The sequence below is a fragment of the Symphalangus syndactylus genome, chromosome 17, assembly GCF_028878055.3.
Source record: "Symphalangus syndactylus isolate Jambi chromosome 17, NHGRI_mSymSyn1-v2.1_pri, whole genome shotgun sequence".
Classification (NCBI taxonomy): domain Eukaryota; kingdom Metazoa; phylum Chordata; class Mammalia; order Primates; family Hylobatidae; genus Symphalangus; species Symphalangus syndactylus.
In genome coordinates this window covers 13,872,830-13,889,605 of record NC_072439.2, presented here as the reverse complement: position 1 = coordinate 13,889,605, position 16,776 = coordinate 13,872,830, and the positions used below count along the sequence as shown (strand labels likewise).

Genomic DNA, 16,776 nt, shown 5'->3' with positions numbered 1-16,776 from the left:
AAAAAAAAAAAAAAAATTAGCTAGGCATAATGGCGTATACCTGTAGTCCCAGCTACTCGGGAGACTGAGGTGGGAGAATCACTTGTACTCCAGAGGGGGAGGTTGGAGTGAGCCAAGATCACCTCACTCCACTCCAGCCTGGGCAACAGAGTAAGAATCTGTCTCAAAAGAAAAAAAATGACAGATGAGAATACCAAACTCAGGCATTGACACTGAGTGCAGCAGGCTGGGTGGGAACTGTGGTTAGCTAGAGCACCCAAACAGCTACCCAGCCATTGACTGGTGCGTATGGAGGTTTGAGAATATGAAAGAGGCCATTCAAGTAATTGAGTTGGTTTTTTGGATTTTGTTTTATGTTTTTGTTTTTTTTGTTTTTGTTTTGACAGAGTTTCGCTCTTGTCACCCAGGCTGGAGTGCAGTGGTACCATCTCGGCTCACTGCAACCTCTGCCTCCCGGGTTCAAGGAAGATCCTCCTGCCTCAGCCTCCTGAGAAGCTGGGAGGCTGAGAAGCACCTTACAGTTGCCCACAGCCAGGCATAGTTAATTTTTGTAATTTTAGTAGAGACGGGGTTTCACCATGTTGGCCAGGCTAGTCTCGAACTCCTGACCTCAGGTGATCCTCTGCCTCAGCCTCCCAAAGTGCTGGGATTACAGGTGTGAGCCACCATGCCCAGCCTCAAGTCACTGAGTATTCATGTAAAATCTACCGGTCAGAAAAACATTATCAAGCAATTCAAAAATGTATAAAATGCAGTACAGTCCAATCAAAACATGTCTGCAGGGCCAGGCATGATGGCTCATGCCTGTAATCCCAACACTTTGGGAGGCCAAGGTGGGAGAATCACTTGAGCCCAGGAGTTCCAACCCAGCCTGGGCAACATAACAAGACTCTATTTCTACAAAAAAAAAAAAAAAAAAATTAAATTAGCCAAGTGTAGTGGCGTGCACCTGTCATCCCAGCTACTTGAGAGGCTGAGGCGGGAGGATCTCTTGAGCCCAGGAGGTCAAAGCTGAAGTGAGCTATGATGGCACCGCTGCACTCCAGCCGGACACAGGAAGACCCTATCTCCAAAAAAAAAAAAAAAAAAAAAAAATTTGCTGCACCCAAATTGCTGCCACCTGGAGTCCACCATTCATTCCTGGATGTTGATAATTACTCTCTGAGTTGAATTTACAATGGGGCTTCTGACTGATTGTTTTGGCTCTGGTGACAGACATGCCATAGCATTCTAGTATGGATGTTCTAAAGTTGAGACACATAGCCAGTGCGGTGGCTCATGCCTGGAATCCCAGCACTTTGGGAGACCCAGGCAGGAGGATCACATGAGGTCAGGAGTTCGAGACCAGCCTGGCCAACATGGTGAAACCCTGTCTCTACTAAAAATACAAAAATTAGTTGGGCATGGTGGCGGGCGACTGTAGTCCCAATAACTTGGGAGGCTGAAGCAGGAGAATCGCTGGAATCTGAGAGGCAGAGGTTGCAGTGAGCTGAGATCGTGCCCCTGCATCCCAGCCTCAGTGACAGAGAAAGACTCTACTCTAAATAAATAAATAAAGGTGGGACACACATGCAGGTAAGTGCACGAAGGGGAGACGGATCCAGGGCTGGAAGTCCCCCCAGACTCACCTTAGTGAGGGGCAGCTGAGCGGGCAGGGTGATGCCTTCTTTAGTCAGCAGCTTCTTCTCATCTTCGGTGAGCACCAGCTCCTGACAATGCCCAGCCCCAGGTCGCGGGAGGTAGGAGGCCCCCAGGTGATGCTGTTGCTACGGAAAAAAAACAGAGGAATGACGGCAGGTGCAGGGACACCAACTGCCTTCAGGAAATGAAAGAGTCATCAGATCGAAAACACTGTCGCCCCAGGCTGGGTGTGGTGGCTCACCCCTGTCATCCCAGCATTTAGGGAGGCTGAGGCATGTGGATCACTTGAGCTCAGGAGATCGAGACCAGCCTGGGTAACATGATGAAACCTCGTCTCTACTAAAAATACAAAAATTGCCCGGGCGTGGTGGCTCACGCCTGTAATCCTAGCACTTTGGGAGGCCAAGGTGGGCAAATCACTATGTCAAGAGTTTGAGACCAGCCTGGCCAAGATGATGAAACACGGTGAAACGCCGTCTCTGCTAAAAATACAAAAAGTTAGCTGGGCGTAGTGGCGGGCGCCTGTAATCCCAGCTACTCGGGAGGCTGAGGCAGGAGAACTGCTTGAACCCAGAAGGCAGAGGTTGCAGTGAGCTGAGATCGTGCCACTGCACTCCAGCCCTAGTGACAGAGTGAGTGCCACTGCACTATAGCCCTACTGACAGAGTGAGACTCTGTCTCAAAACAAACAAACAAACAAAATTAGCCAAGCATGGTGGCAGCGCCTGTAATCCCAGCTACTCGGGAGGCTGAGGCAGGAGAATTGCTTGAACCTGGGAAGCGGAGGTTCCAGTGAGCCCAGACCATGCCACTGCCCTCCAGCCTGAGAGACAGAGTAAGACTCTGTCTCAAAAAAAAAAAAAGGTGGGAGGCCGAGGCAGACGGATCACTTGAGGTCAGGAGTTCGAGACTAGCCTGGCCAACATGGTGAAACCCTGTCTCTACTAAAAATACAAAAATCAGCTGGGTGTGGTGGCGTGTGCCTGTAATCCCAGCTACTCGGGAGGCTGAGGCAGGAGAACCGCTTGAACCCGGGAGGCAGATGTTGCAGTGAGCCGAGATCCAGCCTGGGCGACAGAAACTCTGTCTCAAAACAACAACAACAAAAACTATCACTCCTGCCACCACAGAATCTCTGTTGGCACCAGGGCTCGAAATAACCAACGTACAGTCCTTTGACCTGGCCATTCAACCTTCAGAAATCAGTCCGACAGATATCCTCACACACGCGCAAAATGGCATACAGACAGGGTTTTTCATTTCTTTCTTTCTTTCTTTCTTTCTTTTTGGAGGGGGTACGAGTCTCGCTCTGTCGCCCAGGCTGGAGTGCAGTGGCACGATCTCAGCTCACTGCAAGCTCTGCCTCCTGGGTTCATGCCATTCTCCTGCCTCAGCCTCCCGAGTAGCTGGGACTACAGGCGCCCGCCACCACGCCCGGCTAATTTTTTGTATTTTTAGTAGAGAGACGGGGTTTCACCATGTTAGCTAGGATGGTCTCGATCTCCTGACCTCGTGATCCGCCCGCCTCGGCCTCCCAAAGTGCTGGGATTACAGGCGCGAGCCACCGCGCCCGGCCCTTTTGACAGCTTTCTTCTTTTCGCTGTATTATTACTATTACTATTTTTGAAATGGGGTCTTGCTACGTCACCCGGGTTGCAGTGCGCTGGTGGTATCTTGGCTCACTGCAACCTCCGCCTCCTGGGTTCAAGCGATTCTCCAGCCTCAGCTTCCCCAGTAGCTGGGACCACAAGGCGTGCCACCATGCTTGGCTAATTTTTGAATTTTTTGTAGAGATGGGGTTTCACTATGTTGCCCAGGCTGATCTCAAACTCCTGGGCTCAAGTGATCTGTCCACTTCAGCCTCCCAAAGTCCTGGGATTACAGGTGTGAGCCACCATACCCAACTTTTCTTCTTTTAAGATGCAGGGTCTCCTGTGTCACCCAGGCTGGAGTGCAGTCATGTGATCATAGCTCACTGCAGCCTTGACCTTCTGAGCTCAAGTGATCCTCCTGCCTCTGCCTCCTGAGTAGCTGGGACTACAGGTGTGCGCCACCACACCCAGCTAATTTTTTTTTTTTTTTTTGGTAGAGACGAGGTCTTGCTATGTTGCCCAGGCTGGTCTTCAACTGCTGACGACTAGCATTTATAAATGCACCACTTTTTGTATCGTTGTTCTGTATGTCAGCTATACAAAAAAATGGGAGGTTGAGGCAGGAGGATCACTTGAGCTTAGGAGTTTGAGGCAGTCACGGTGACAGAGGGAAATCTTGACTTTAAATAAAATAAAATAAGGCCAGGCACAGTGGCTCGTGCCTGTAATCCCAGCACTTTGGGAGGCCGAGGCGGGTGCATCACCTGATGTCAGGAGCTTAAGACCAGACTGACCAACATGGTGAAACCCCGTCTCTACTAAAAATACAAAAATTAGCTGGGTGTGGTGGCAGGCACCTGTAGTCCTAGCTACTTGGGGGCTGAGGCATGAGAATCGCTTGAGCCCAGGAACTGGAGGCTGCAGTGAGCCGAGATTGTGGCACTGCATTTAGCCTGGACGACAGAGCGAGACTCGATCTCAAAAAAAATAATAAATAAAGTAAAACAAAATAAGCCAGTTATCATTGCCAAAGCAGTCATTCATTCTCCTTTCCCATCCTTCATGGCCTGCTGAAGTACTGCCTCCTCCAGGAAGCCTTCCTGGATCTGCAGTGACCCTGCAGGCTCTCCTTCTTTTCTGTACACCTTAATGAGCATCGCCGCATCCTGACCATCAGATCCTAGAGGCCGAGCACACAGCTGGTGCTCACTGCATATCTCTCTAGCTGCCAGGGGCACCCTGGCCTTCACTAGAGATTATCAGGATAACCTTTGGCATTGGAGAAACAGGATTTCAAAACTCTGAGTCTGCCACTTGCATGCTGTGTTACTTAAGGCTCATGGCTTAACCTCTCTGGGCCTTGACTTTCTCATCTGCAAAATGGGTTTGGGTTGTCAAATCTGGCTTATGGGAGCGTGAAGCCCTTGGCAGGATAGATGGCCTTCAGTTGGTGCGCAATGGGTACCATAAGCCCAATAGACCATCCCAGGGATCAAGCCTGCAGCAGCTGTGTAGTATTGGGCAAATGACTGAACCTCTCTGTGCCCTTTTCCTCCTATGTAAAATTAAGATAGTAAAAGCCCAAGGCGGGGTGCAGTAGCTCATGCCTATAATCCGTCACTGTGGGAGGCCAAGGCAGGAGGATCACTTGAGGCTACGAGTTCAAGACCAGCCTGGGAAACAGAGCAAGACCCATATCTACAGAAAAAAATTAAAAGAAAAATCAGCTGGGTCTAAACGGGGCGTGGTGGCTCACGTCTGTAATCCCAGCACTTTGGGAGGCTGAGGTGGGTAGATCACCTGAGGTCAGGAGTTTGAGACCAGCCTGACCAACATGGTGAAACCTCATCTCTACTAAAAATACAAAATTAGGCCGGGCACAGTGTGGCTCACGCCTGTAATCCCAACACTTTCGGAGGCGTAGGCAGGCAGGTCATGAGGTCAGGAGATCGAGACCATCCTGGCTAACACAGTCAAACCCCATCTCTACTAAAAAATACAAAAAAAAATCCTGGCTAACACAGTGAAACCCCGTCTCTACTAAAAAGATACAAAAAATCAGCCAGGCGTGGTGGCGGGCGCCTGTAGTCCCAGCTACTCAGGAGGCTGAGGCAGGAGAATGGTGTGAACCTGGGAGGCGGAGCTTGCAAGGGAGCCGAGATCGCGCCACTGCACTCCAGCCTGGGTGACAGAGCGAGACTCCGTCTCAAAAAAAAAAAAAAAAAAAAATCAGCCAGGTGTGGCGGCGTGCTCCTATAGTCCCAGCTGCTGGGGAGGCTGAGGCAGGAGAATGGTGTGAACCCCGTAGGCAGAGCTTGCAGTGAGCCGAGATTGTGCCACTGCACTCCAGCCTAGGTGACAGAGCAAGACTCCGTCTCAAAAAAAAAAGAAAAACAAAATTAGCCAGGCCTGGTGGCGCATGCCTGTAATCTCAGCTACTTGGGAGGCTGAGGCAGGAGAATCACTTGAACCTGGGAGGCAGAGGTTGCAGTGATCCGAGATTGCACCACTGCACTCCAGCCTGGGCGACAGAGCAAGATTCTGTCTCGGAAAAATAAAATAAAATAAAAAAGACAAGAAACATTAGCTGGGTGTGGTGGTGAACGCCTGTAGTCCCAGCTACTTGGGAGTCTGAGGCAGGAGGATCGCTCGAGGCCAGGAGTTTGAGGCTACAGTGAGCTAGGACTGCGCCACTGCACTCCAGCCTGGGCGACAGAGTGAGATCCTGTCTCAAAAAAAAATAAAGCATTTAGAAGAGTGCCTGGCATATAGCAGGTGCGGCCTTAGTTTTAGCTTTGTTCCTTTTGTTGTTGTTGTTGAGACAGTCTTGCTCTGTTGGCCACGCTGGAGTGCAGTGGTGCAATCACAGCTCACTGCAGCCTTGACCTCCTGGGCTCAAGGGATCCTCCCACCTTAGCATCCCAAGTAGCTGGGACCACAGGCATGTGCCACCATGACCATGCCAGGCTAATTTTTGTATTTTCTGTAGAGATGGGGTTTCACCATGTTGCCCAGTCTGGTCTCAAACTCCTGAGCTCAAGCGATCTGCCTGCCTCGGCTTCGCAAAGTGCTGGGATTACAGGTGTGAACCACCGCACTCAGCTAGTTTTAGCTTTATTTTTTTGGTTGCTGTTGTTACTACTACATACTACAGAGGAAGACGTCCCAGCCCAGGCGACAGTGAACCCAGGACTGGAATGGTCTCTAACTGTGGGCAAATTCCACACCTTTCTGTGACTCAGTTTTCCAGCCTCTGAAATGGGGATATTTAGGCTCCTCGAACCCGAGCAGCCTTCCCAGCTCCAACGCCCCACGGGAGGGTGTGGGGGTGCTCACCAGGTCCCCGCTGCTGCCTGAAAGGAGGAGGTCCTTCACGGTGAGATTGCATCGTGGGGACAGGTACACCGGCTCAGCCCGCTTCTCAGCATAGATCCTTCCTCCTGGGCTCCACGTTTCTGACCAGGGCAGTTGGGGACCGAGACAGGGAGAGTGTCAGATGGGCGGAGTCCTGAGCTTCCAGCCTCTAACTGCCTCCTCCACCAAGTCTCCCATGATTAATCCCAACATTCGTATGACTTCTGCCAGAGCTTGGAGTCCCCAAGGCCTGAGTTGAAGGGGGCAGCCCTCACTAGTGACTCAGTCTCCCCTCTGCTATAAGATGGGAACCCAGCCAGTCATGGTGGCTCACGCCTGTATTCCCAGGACTTTGGGTGGCCGAGGCAGGTGGATCATCTGAGGTTAGGAGTTCAAGACCAGCCTGGCCAACATGGTGAAACCCTGTCTCTATTAAAAATACAAAAATTAGCCAGGCCTGGTGGTGTGCACCTGTAATCCCAGCTGCTCGGGAGGCTGAGGCAGGAGAATCACTTGAACCCAGGTGGTGGACGTTACAGTGAGCTGAGATTGTGGCACTGCCCTCCAGCCTGGGTGACAGAGCGAGACTCCCTCTCAAAAAAAAAGATGGGGACCCAAATTCGACAGGGCTTGGTTCTGTCCGTCCCAAAAGGCTGAGGAAGATACAGGACATTGTCAGCAGACACCGGCTGATTCAAAAGGGAGTGGCTGTTATTACACAGAATTACAGGCTAGATTTGCAGCCAGCCAGGTGTTATCTCACCTGAGGGGCAGGGACGAGGTCTGATTCACCTCTGGTTGTCCCCTCCTGGTACCCGGCATGCAGTAGGCATGCTGTCTGAGCACACAGACTTTGGGTCAGGTAACCCTTGGTTCCAGTTGGTTCCAATCCTGGTTGGGCAGGGCTGTGTGACCTTGAGTAAGTGACTTCCCCTCTCTGAGCCTCAGATTTTTTTTTTTTTTTTTTTTTTTTTGAGACAGAGTCTCGCTCTGTCGCCAGGCTGGAGTGCAGTGTGGCAATCTCGGCTCACCGCAACCTCCACCTCCCGGGTTCAAGCGATTCTCCTGCCTCAGCTTCCCGAGTAGCTGGGACTACAGGCACCCGCCACCATACCCAGCTAATTTTTGTATTTTTAGTAGAGACAGAGGTTTCACCATGTTGGCTAGGATGGTCTCGATCTCTTGACCTCGTGATCCACCCGCTTCGGCCTCCCAAAGTGCTGGGATTATAGGCATGAACCACTGTGCCCAGCCGTTTTTTATTTTTTATTTTATTTTATATTATTTTTTTTGAGGGGGACAGAGTCTGGCTCTGTCGCCCAGGATGGAATGCAGTGGCATGATCTCGGCTCACTGCAACCTCCGCCTCCCGGGTTCAGGTGATTCTCCTGCCTCAGGCTCCTGAGTAGCTGGGACTACAGGTGCCCCCCACCGTGCCCGGCTACTTTTGTATTTTTAGTAGAGACAGGGTTTCACCATGTTGGCCAGGCTGGTCTTGAACTCCTGACCTCAAGTGATCCGCCCGCCTCAGCCTCCCAAAGTGCTGGGATTACAGGCGTGAGTCACCGCTCTGGGCCTGAGCCTCAGTTGTGTCAACTCTCCGATGGGACCAAGAAGAGCTCATAGCAAGGGTCAAGGGACAAAGGCCACCCAAAGGCCAGGTATCTCCAGCCAGGGCTCTGCCTGGCCTGCCGGGACTGCTTAATCGATAGAGTAAATCATTACTTATCTGCTGTTCCCCAAGTCTAGGAGGAGCACCCTGGAACCTGGGACCCCGTAACCTCATGCACTTTTATTGAGCATCTATAGGCTGGGTGGGGTGGCTCACGCCTGAGTAATCTCAGCACTTTGGGAGGCTGAGGCAGGTGGATCACCTGAGCTCAGGAGTTCGAGACCAGCTTGGCCAACATGGTGAAACCTCATCTCTACTAAAAAATAAATATTAGCCGGGCATGGTGGCACATGCTTGTAATCCCAGCTACTCAGGAGGCTGAGGCAGATGAATTGCTTGAACCCGGAAGGCGGAGGTTGCAGTGAGCAGAGATTGCGCCACTTTACTCCAGCCTGGGTGACACAGTGAGACTCTGTCTCAAAAAAAAAAAAATCTACTAGGAACCAGGCACGGGGTACAGACACGTAGAAGGCAAGACCCTGACTTCGGGCTGTGCTTGTCTGAGCCACCTGTCGGAGTTGCATCCTAGCCCTGTGGTTTTAGCTCATTGCTCAACCTGACGGGACTTAGTTTCACGATCTGGAAAATGGGCTCCCAGCAGCATCCATGTGAAAGCACGGAAACACCTAGCCAAGGGAGACACGTGTCCTGAGTTTGAGTTTGGGCCCAACTCCAAATTGCTGTGTGACCTTGGACAAGATGCCAGCCCTCTCTGGGCCTCCATTTCCTCACACGAAGGGCCCTGGAACAAGGGGAGGGCAGTGGGCAGGGACACAGCAGGACTCACCCAGGTCTATGGTCACAGAGGCTTCAGGCACTTGGATCACTGGCCCTGGGGGTGTGGTGGGGCAAGAGTTGCCAGGATGATAGGAGACGCAGGACCCCTTGCCAGGCTGGGCAGGATGGCAGCCGGCGGGGGAGGTGGCCGGTCCGCTGCATGGAGGGGTGTCCTGGGGGTCGGAGGGGAGGTCTTCGGAGATGCCACTATCACTGCCTTCAGGGGACCAGAGTGGGGAGCTGGGCAGTGAGTCTCCGGAGCCCAGGATGGAGCTGAGGAAGTCGTCAGAGTCGGGGTTTGGCAGGACCTGCTGGGGTGGACAGGGAGGGGTAGGAATTAGGAGGTGTGCACTCTTTCTAGATTGGTGTGTGGCCCCAGGGAAACCAGTGACCCTCTTTGGGCCTTAGGTGTCCTTCCTTTCTCCAAGATGGAGTTACTGCTTCTTCCTTCCAGGGCTGTTGAGGCTCAAACACAGTAACATAGCATAAAAATCCCAGCCAGTGCCAGGTGCAGTGGCTCCTGCCTGTAATCCCAGCACTTTGGGAGGCCGAGGAGGGAGAATCACTTGATGTCAGGAGTTCGAGATCAGCCTGGCCAACATGATGAAACCCCATTTCTACTAAAAATACAAAAAGTAGCTGGGCATGGTGGTGGGCGTCTGTAGTCCCAGCTAGTCGGGAGTCTGAGGATGGAGAATCTGAACCTGTAAGACAGAGGCTGCAGTGAGCCCTGAGATCACACCACTGCACTCCACCCTAGGTGACAGAGCAAGACTCCATCTCAAAAAAAAAAAAAAAGAAAGAAAAAAGGGCCAAGCACGGTGGCTCATGCCTGTAATTCCAGCACTATTGGAGGCCAAGGCAGGCAGATCACCTGAGGTCGGGAGTTTAAGACCAGCCTGACCAACATGGAGAAACCCTGCCTCTACTAAAAATACAAAATTAGCCAGGCGTGGTGGCACACGCCTGTAATCTCAGCTACACGGGAAGCTGAGGCAGGAGAATCACTTGAACCTGGGAGGTGGGGGTTGCGGTGAGCCAAGATCACACAGCCTGGGCAAAACAAGAGCGAAACTCTGTCTAAGAAAGAAAGAGAGAGAGAGGGGAAGGAAGAGAGGAAGGGAGGGAGGGAGAGAGAGAGAGAGAGACGGGGAGAGAGAGAGAGAGAGAAAATGAGAGAGAGAGAAAGAAAGAGAGAAAAGGGATGGGTGCGGTGGCTCACGCCTGTAATCCCAGCACTTTGGGAGGCCAAGGCAGGCAGATCACCTGAGGTCAGAAGTTCCAGACCAGCCTGGCCAACATGGTGAAACCCCGTCTCTACTAAAAATACAAAAAATTAGCCGGGCGTGGTGGCGGGTGCCTGTAATCCCAGCTACTCGGGAGGTTGAGGTAGGAGAATCGCTTGAACCCGGGATGCGGAGGTTGCAGTGAGCCAAGATCGCGCCATTGCACTCCAGCCTGGGTGACAAGAGTGAAACTCTATCTCAAGAAAAAAAAAAGAAAGAGAGTAAAAGAAAGAGAGAGAAAGGAAGGAAAAAAGGAAGGAAGGAAGGAAGGAAGGAAGGAAGGAAGGAAGGAAGGAAGGAAGGAAAGAGAGAGAGAGAGAAAAGAAAGAAAAAAAGAAAGTGGGCCGGGTGCGGTGGTACACGCCTGTAATCTCAGCACTTTGGGAGGCCGAGGCAGGTGGATCACAAGGTCAGGAGTTCGAGACCAGCCTGGCCAAGATAGTGAAACCCATCTCTACTAAAAATACAAAAATTAGCCAGGCGCAGTGGCAGGTGCCTGTAATCCCAGCTACTTGGGAGGCTGAGGCAGGAGAATCGCTTGAACCCAGGAGGCAGAGGTTGCAGTGAGCCGAGATCACACCACTGCACTCCAGCCTGGGCAAGAGAGCGAGCCTCCATCTAAAACAAAAAAAAAGAAAGGAAAAGAAAAGAAAGAGAAAAAGAAAGGAGAGGAAGGAGAGGAAGGAGAAGAGAACTGAACCCAGCCAGGGAGGTGCCCCAAGTTTGAGTTTGAACCTAATTCCAAATTGCCGTGTGACTTTGGATGAGTTTCCACCCTGCTCTGGGCCTCCATTTCCCCACCTGTAAGAAGGAGCTGATGCTACCTGCTAAATGACATGCTTGGCTAAAATCAAGCACTGTGACCTATCAGTGCATTGCGGAGCTGAGCAGAGCTCTGGCTGGGCTCTGGCGGGTCTGGGACCTTCGTGGGGACTCAGTTGGCCCGCCTGGAGCTCTGTGGCCCCCGGGGCAACTGCAGTGGACTCCTCACCTGGTCCTTGACGTGGCCCCAGTCCTCGCCCAGCTCCACGTGTCTCAGGATGCCATCCTGCCGGTCAAACAGGAGATCCAGGAGCTCAAAGCTGTCGATGGGTTCCATGGGGCAGGCAGTAGAAGCCATCTGGGGTGCGAGGAACAGGTGTGAGGGTCACACACAGCCCCTCTCCTCCCCACCTCCCATGTGCACACAACCCTGGCTCCTTCCAGCTAGAGTTCAGTCACCACTCTGCCTCCAGGTTGGGCCAGCCGCTGCCCCTCGCTGGGACTCTCCTTCCAAATCTGGACTTTGAGGTTGATAGAGAGAATTCCACAGTGTGAGAGCCAATTTCTCTTCAAGTGCTGGAGAGGCTGGATGTGGTGGTTCACACCTGTAATCTCAGCACTTTGGGAGACCGGGGCAGGAGGATCACTTGAGCCCAGGAGTTCAAGACCAGCCTGTGCAACACAGAGAGACCCCTATCCCTACTGAAAATAATTTTAAAAAATTAGCTGGCTGTGGTGGCACACACTTATCATCCCAGCTACTGGGGAGGCTGAGGTAGGAGGATCCCTTGAACCCACGAGGTTGAGGCTGTAGTGAGCTATGGCCACCCCACTGCACTCCAGCCTGGGTCACACAGCAAGACCTCGTTTCAAAAAACAAAAAAGTATGCCAGACACGGTGGCTCACGTCTGTAATCCCAGCACTTTGGGAAGCCGAGGCGGGCAGCTCACCTGAAGTCAGGAGTTTGAGACCAGCCTAGCCAGGGTTCCTAGAGACAGCCCTGTCTCTAGGAAAAGTACAAAAATCAGCCGGGCGTGGTGGTGCACACCTGTAATCCCAGCTACTTGGGAGGCTGAGGCAGGAAGATCTCTTGAACCCGGGACGTGGAAGTTGCAGTGAGCTGAGATCGTGCCATTGCACTCTAGCCTGGGCAACAGAGGGAGACTCCATCTCAAAAAATAAAAATAAAAATAAAATAAAATAAAATAAAATAAAAAGTGCTGGAGAGAGGCCCTAGCTAGAGATGCCGCTTGCCTTTCAGGCCTTCACAGCCTCCCCAAGTGCCCACTCCTGGGAGGCAGGGGGACCTGGAAGAAAGACAAGGGCAGCCCCAGGGCAAAGGCACACAGTTTTGCTCATTGCATCCTTTCTCTGGGCCTCAGTCTTCCCATCTGTACAATGGGGGTGGAGATGGGGTCCTTCCAGCTCTGGCAGCTTAGGGAGGCTTTCCCAGCCTAGACTCCCGCTCTCCCTGGGGACCTAGCAGGGCTCACCTTTCCAGCAGCTAAATCCGTATTCATGGGTCCATCCAGCTCTGTCTGCAGATGCCTGGGGAGGTCTCTGCTCCAAGCTGGAGGCCCACCCACCGCCAGCGTTACCTGGGGCTGGGCAAGCTCACAGCCCTCTGTGGCTCTGTCACCACTCCCAAAAGATGCTGAAGCGGTCACAGGCAGCTCCCAGCCCACCTCCAGGTGCTGATTGGAGGACAGGGTGGAGAGACAGGGTTGAGGGCCAGTGACATGGGGGCAGGCAGGAGCAGGGGAGGGAAGACCGTTATCTGGGTGTTTTGTGGTTTTCCAGCCTTCAGTGAGCAAAGGTCGAAGTCTGGGGTACCTCAGCTCTGCCGTGACCTCTCCCCTACTTACGAGGACTTTTTCTTTTTTTCTTTCTTTTTTGAGACGGAGTCTCGCTCTGTGGCCCAAGCTGGAGTGCAGTGGCGCCATCTCATCTCGGCTCACTGCAACCTCTGCCTCTCGGGTTCAAGTGATTCTCCTGCCTCAGCCTCCCGAGTAGCTGGGACTACAGGTCCCCGTCACCACGCCCAGCTAACTTCTGTATTTTTACTAGAGACGGGGTTTCACCATGTTGGCCAGGCTGGTCTCGAACTCCTGACCTCGTGATCAGCCTATCTCAGTCTCCCAAAGTGCGGGGATTACAGGCGTGAGCCACCGCACCCGGCCAGTTATGGGACCTTTTCTCTTCAGAATTCCCAGATGGGTTCTGGGATAGCCCAGGGCCCTTACATGGGTCCTGTCCACTCCCTGGACAGAAACAAACCAAGAGGACCAGACCAGATCTTCACTGAAGCCAGTTTTCCTGCCAGCAGCTAGCAGCTCCCATCTTTCACCCCACCTGCCAACCTCTGGCCCCCAGCCCCCTGCGAGACCAGCTTGGACTCCGCCTCCGAGTCCCCATGGCCGATTCTGTGCAATCAATTCTCCCTAGAATCTTCTATCGTTCATTGAGTCAACAAATATTTATGGAGCCAAACTGGTTCCTGCTTAGGTCCTTTGCACCTGCTGGCCCCTCTGCCTGGAACTCTCCTCTTGTACCCTCCCTCTTCCCCTCTGGCTCTAGGTCACTGTATTGACATTTTAGTGAATGTTCGATATTTGTGAATCAGCCCAGGTGGCTGAGAGGCTGTCTCTGACCTCCCCTCCACCCCCTACCAACAGAGAGGAGCCCTGTTTTTTTTTTTTTTTTTTTTTTTTGGTGGTGGTAGTGGGGGACAGGGTCTCACTCTATTGCCCAGGCTGGAGTGCAGTGGCAGGATCATAGCTCACTGCAGCTCCAACTCCTGGGTTCAAGTGATCCTCCCACCTCAGCCTCCCAAGTAGCTAGGACTGCAGGCATGCACCACCACACCTGGCTAATTCTGCTTTTTTTTTTTTTAAAGAGATGGAGTCTCACTGTGTTGGCCAGTATGGTCTCAAACTCCTGGGCTCAAATGATCCACCTGCCTCAGCCTCCCAAAGTGCTGGGTTTACAGGCATGAGCCACCACGCCCTGGTAAAGTCCCCCTTTAGCAGATGACATGTTAGACCAGGCATGGTGGCTCACATCTGCAATGCCAGCACTTTGGGAGGCCAAGGTGGGTAGATCACCTGAGCTCAAGAGTTCGAGACCAACCTGGCCAACATGGTGAGACCCCATCTCTACTAAAAATACAAAAATTAGATGGGTGTGGTAGCACGTGCCTGCAATACCAGCACTCGGGAGGCCGAAGCAGGAGAATCACTTGAACCCAGGAGGCGGAGGTTGCAGTGAGCTGAGATCACACCACTGCACTCCAACCTGGGCCACAGTGAGGCTCTGTCTCAAAAAAAAAAAAAAAAAAAAAAAAAAAAAAAATGACACGTTCAGTGCAGTCCTGAAGGATGACATGGAACTGGCCCTGGGAAGGTCTTGGGGAAGGTGTCCCAGGTAGAGGCACAGTTTGTGCAAAGGCCCTGGGGCAGGTCCATGCCTAGCACATTGGAGGAACAGCAATGAGACCCCTGTGGCTGGAGCAGAGTGAGGAGAGGAAGACAGGGAGGAGGGGAAGGCAGGGAGGGGACGGGGCAGGTCGCGCAAAGCCTGTGGGTTGTAGCAAGGAATTTGGTTTGTGCTAAACAGCAGGGCACTGTTGGAAGTTTAGCAAATAGGAGACTAAATCAAGCTTTCTGTTTGCTGGATGCTATGACGTGTGCTAGATTGAGAGGGGTAATTTATGCGCCCTCCTTGCTCTAAAAAAATTCACATCCTGGTTCCCTTCCCCTTCCTTCCTTCCTTCTTTCTTTCTTTCCTTCCTTCCTTCCTTCTTTCCTCTCTCTCTTTCTCTTTTCTCTCTCTTTCTCTCTTTCTTTTTTGAGACAGTCTCGCTCTGTCGCCCAGGCTAGTGTGCAGTAGCACAATCTCAGTTCACTGCAACCTCCACTTCCCAGATTCAGGCGATTCTCCTGCCTCAACCTCCCGAGTAGCTGGGATTACAGGCTCCCACCACCACACCCACCTAACTTTTGTATTTTTGGTAGAGATGGGGGTTCACCATGTTGGCCAGGCTGGTCTTGAACTCCTGACTTCAAGTGATCCACCAGCCTCGGCCTCCCAAAGTGCTGGGATTACAGGCGTGAGCCACTGCACCCGGCCTGGTTTATATTTTTCAATGCATCAGTCATATGTATCATGAAACCAAAATTCAATAAGGGGCTACCATGTGCCATGCCCTACATGGTCCTTTATCCAACACTAACTCACATTACTGCACTTGCCCTCCGCTAGGGCAGGCTGGAGTGCAGTGGTGTGATCAAAACTCACTGCAGCTGGCCGGGCGCGGTGGCTCACGCCTGTAATCCCAGCACTTTGGGAGGCCAAGGCGGGCGGATCACGAGGTCAGGAGATCGAGACCATCCTGGCTAACACGGTGAAACCCTGTCTCCATTAAAAATACAAACAAAAAATTAGCCGGCGTGGTGGCAGGCACCTGTAGTCCCAGCTATTTGGGAGGCTGAAGCAGGAGAATGGCGTGAACCTGGGAGGCGGAGTTTGCAGTGAGCCGAGATCGTGCCACCGCATTCCAACCTGGGTGACAGAGTGAGACTCCATCTCAAAAAAAAAAAAAAAACTCACTGCAGCCTCAACCTCCCGGGCTGAAGCTCAGGACACTCCCTGTGCGATGTCTGGGACATTTGTGGTTGTCACGAGTGCGAGGTACTCCTGGCACAGAGTGGGCGAAGGCCAGACATGCCGTTCAGCACCCCTACAGTGCCCAGGACGGCCCCACCCCAGAGAGCAATCCCGCCCCACAGTCACAGGGTCCGGGGGAGAAAGACTGCATTAATTATTTGGGAAAAAATTGAGTAGGCTCCCTGCTCACACCAGACACCAGAATAAACTCCCGACGGGGCGGACGGTATAAACCAGGGGGACCCCAGTTCCTGGGATTCACCTCCTCCCTCCCTCCCCACTCAGGGCATGGATTTCAATGTGTGCAGCCTGCTGGGACCTCAGCAGGGCAGAGCATCATGGGATACAGTCTCTTGGGGGTCCTTGGAATCCCCTAATCCAGGAGAGCTCACCCAGGGTGATTTTACACCCCCCGAGGACACTGGGTGATGTCTGAGGACATCTGTGGCTGTTACAACAAAGGGGGGTGGCCCTGGCGTGGGGTGGGTGGAGGCCAGGGACACTGCTCAGCAACCTGCAGTGCCCAGGATGGCCCCACCCATGGAATGATCCGGGTCCCCAAGCTCCACGGGGCCCAAGGAGAGACCCCGATAACGGTACCTGTCCCGGTCTGGGTGCTGCAAGAATTATGTTGCCCTTGACCTCTTTATTTTTCTGATCTCCTTTTAACCGCTCTGTGTTGGATTTTAGAGGGGTTGTTTGGCTTGGCTTTAGTGATCCCAGCCCTAATATTTATTCAGCATTTGGTGTGGAGGCTTTTTTCCAGGGCCGTCACAGTGGGTGGATCAAGCAGGTGAAGTTTGACTTCTGGACTCCTCTCTGCCTCTCCTCACCCCGTTTATGGTTCTTGGGAGCCCTAGTGCCCTCGAGAGACAGCACTCCCCCTTCTCTTATCAAAACCTGCTGGAGCTGGGCACGGTGGCTCATGCCTGTAATCCAAGCCCTTTGGGAGGCTGAGGCGGGAAGACTGCTCAAGCCCTGGAGTTCCCGATCAGCCTGGGCAACAGAGCAAGACCTCGTATCTAC

The 16,776-nt window shown here is 52.7% G+C and overlaps 1 protein-coding gene across 13 annotated transcripts in view; it reads right to left on the bottom strand.

Moving 5' to 3' along the window:
• CREB3L3 (cAMP responsive element binding protein 3 like 3) overlaps nt 1-16,776 on the bottom strand; it is a 49,070-nt gene that overhangs the window by 6,290 nt on the left and 26,004 nt on the right. For 2 of the 13 annotated variants that reach the window (XM_063620771.1, XM_063620772.1), the window contains exons 2-5: nt 11,314-11,442; nt 9,047-9,347; nt 6,570-6,688; nt 1,629-1,766 (exon numbers count right to left, since the gene is read on the bottom strand). In XM_063620771.1, the coding sequence (XP_063476841.1) occupies nt 1,629-1,766; nt 6,570-6,688; nt 9,047-9,347; nt 11,314-11,442 (687 nt within the window). Of the gene's footprint in view, nt 1-1,628; nt 1,767-6,569; nt 6,689-9,046; nt 9,348-11,313; nt 11,443-11,543; nt 14,388-16,776 lie in introns of those variants that run through there. The other 11 variants (XM_063620766.1, XM_063620774.1, XM_063620767.1 and 8 more) reach the window with 11 other exon arrangements.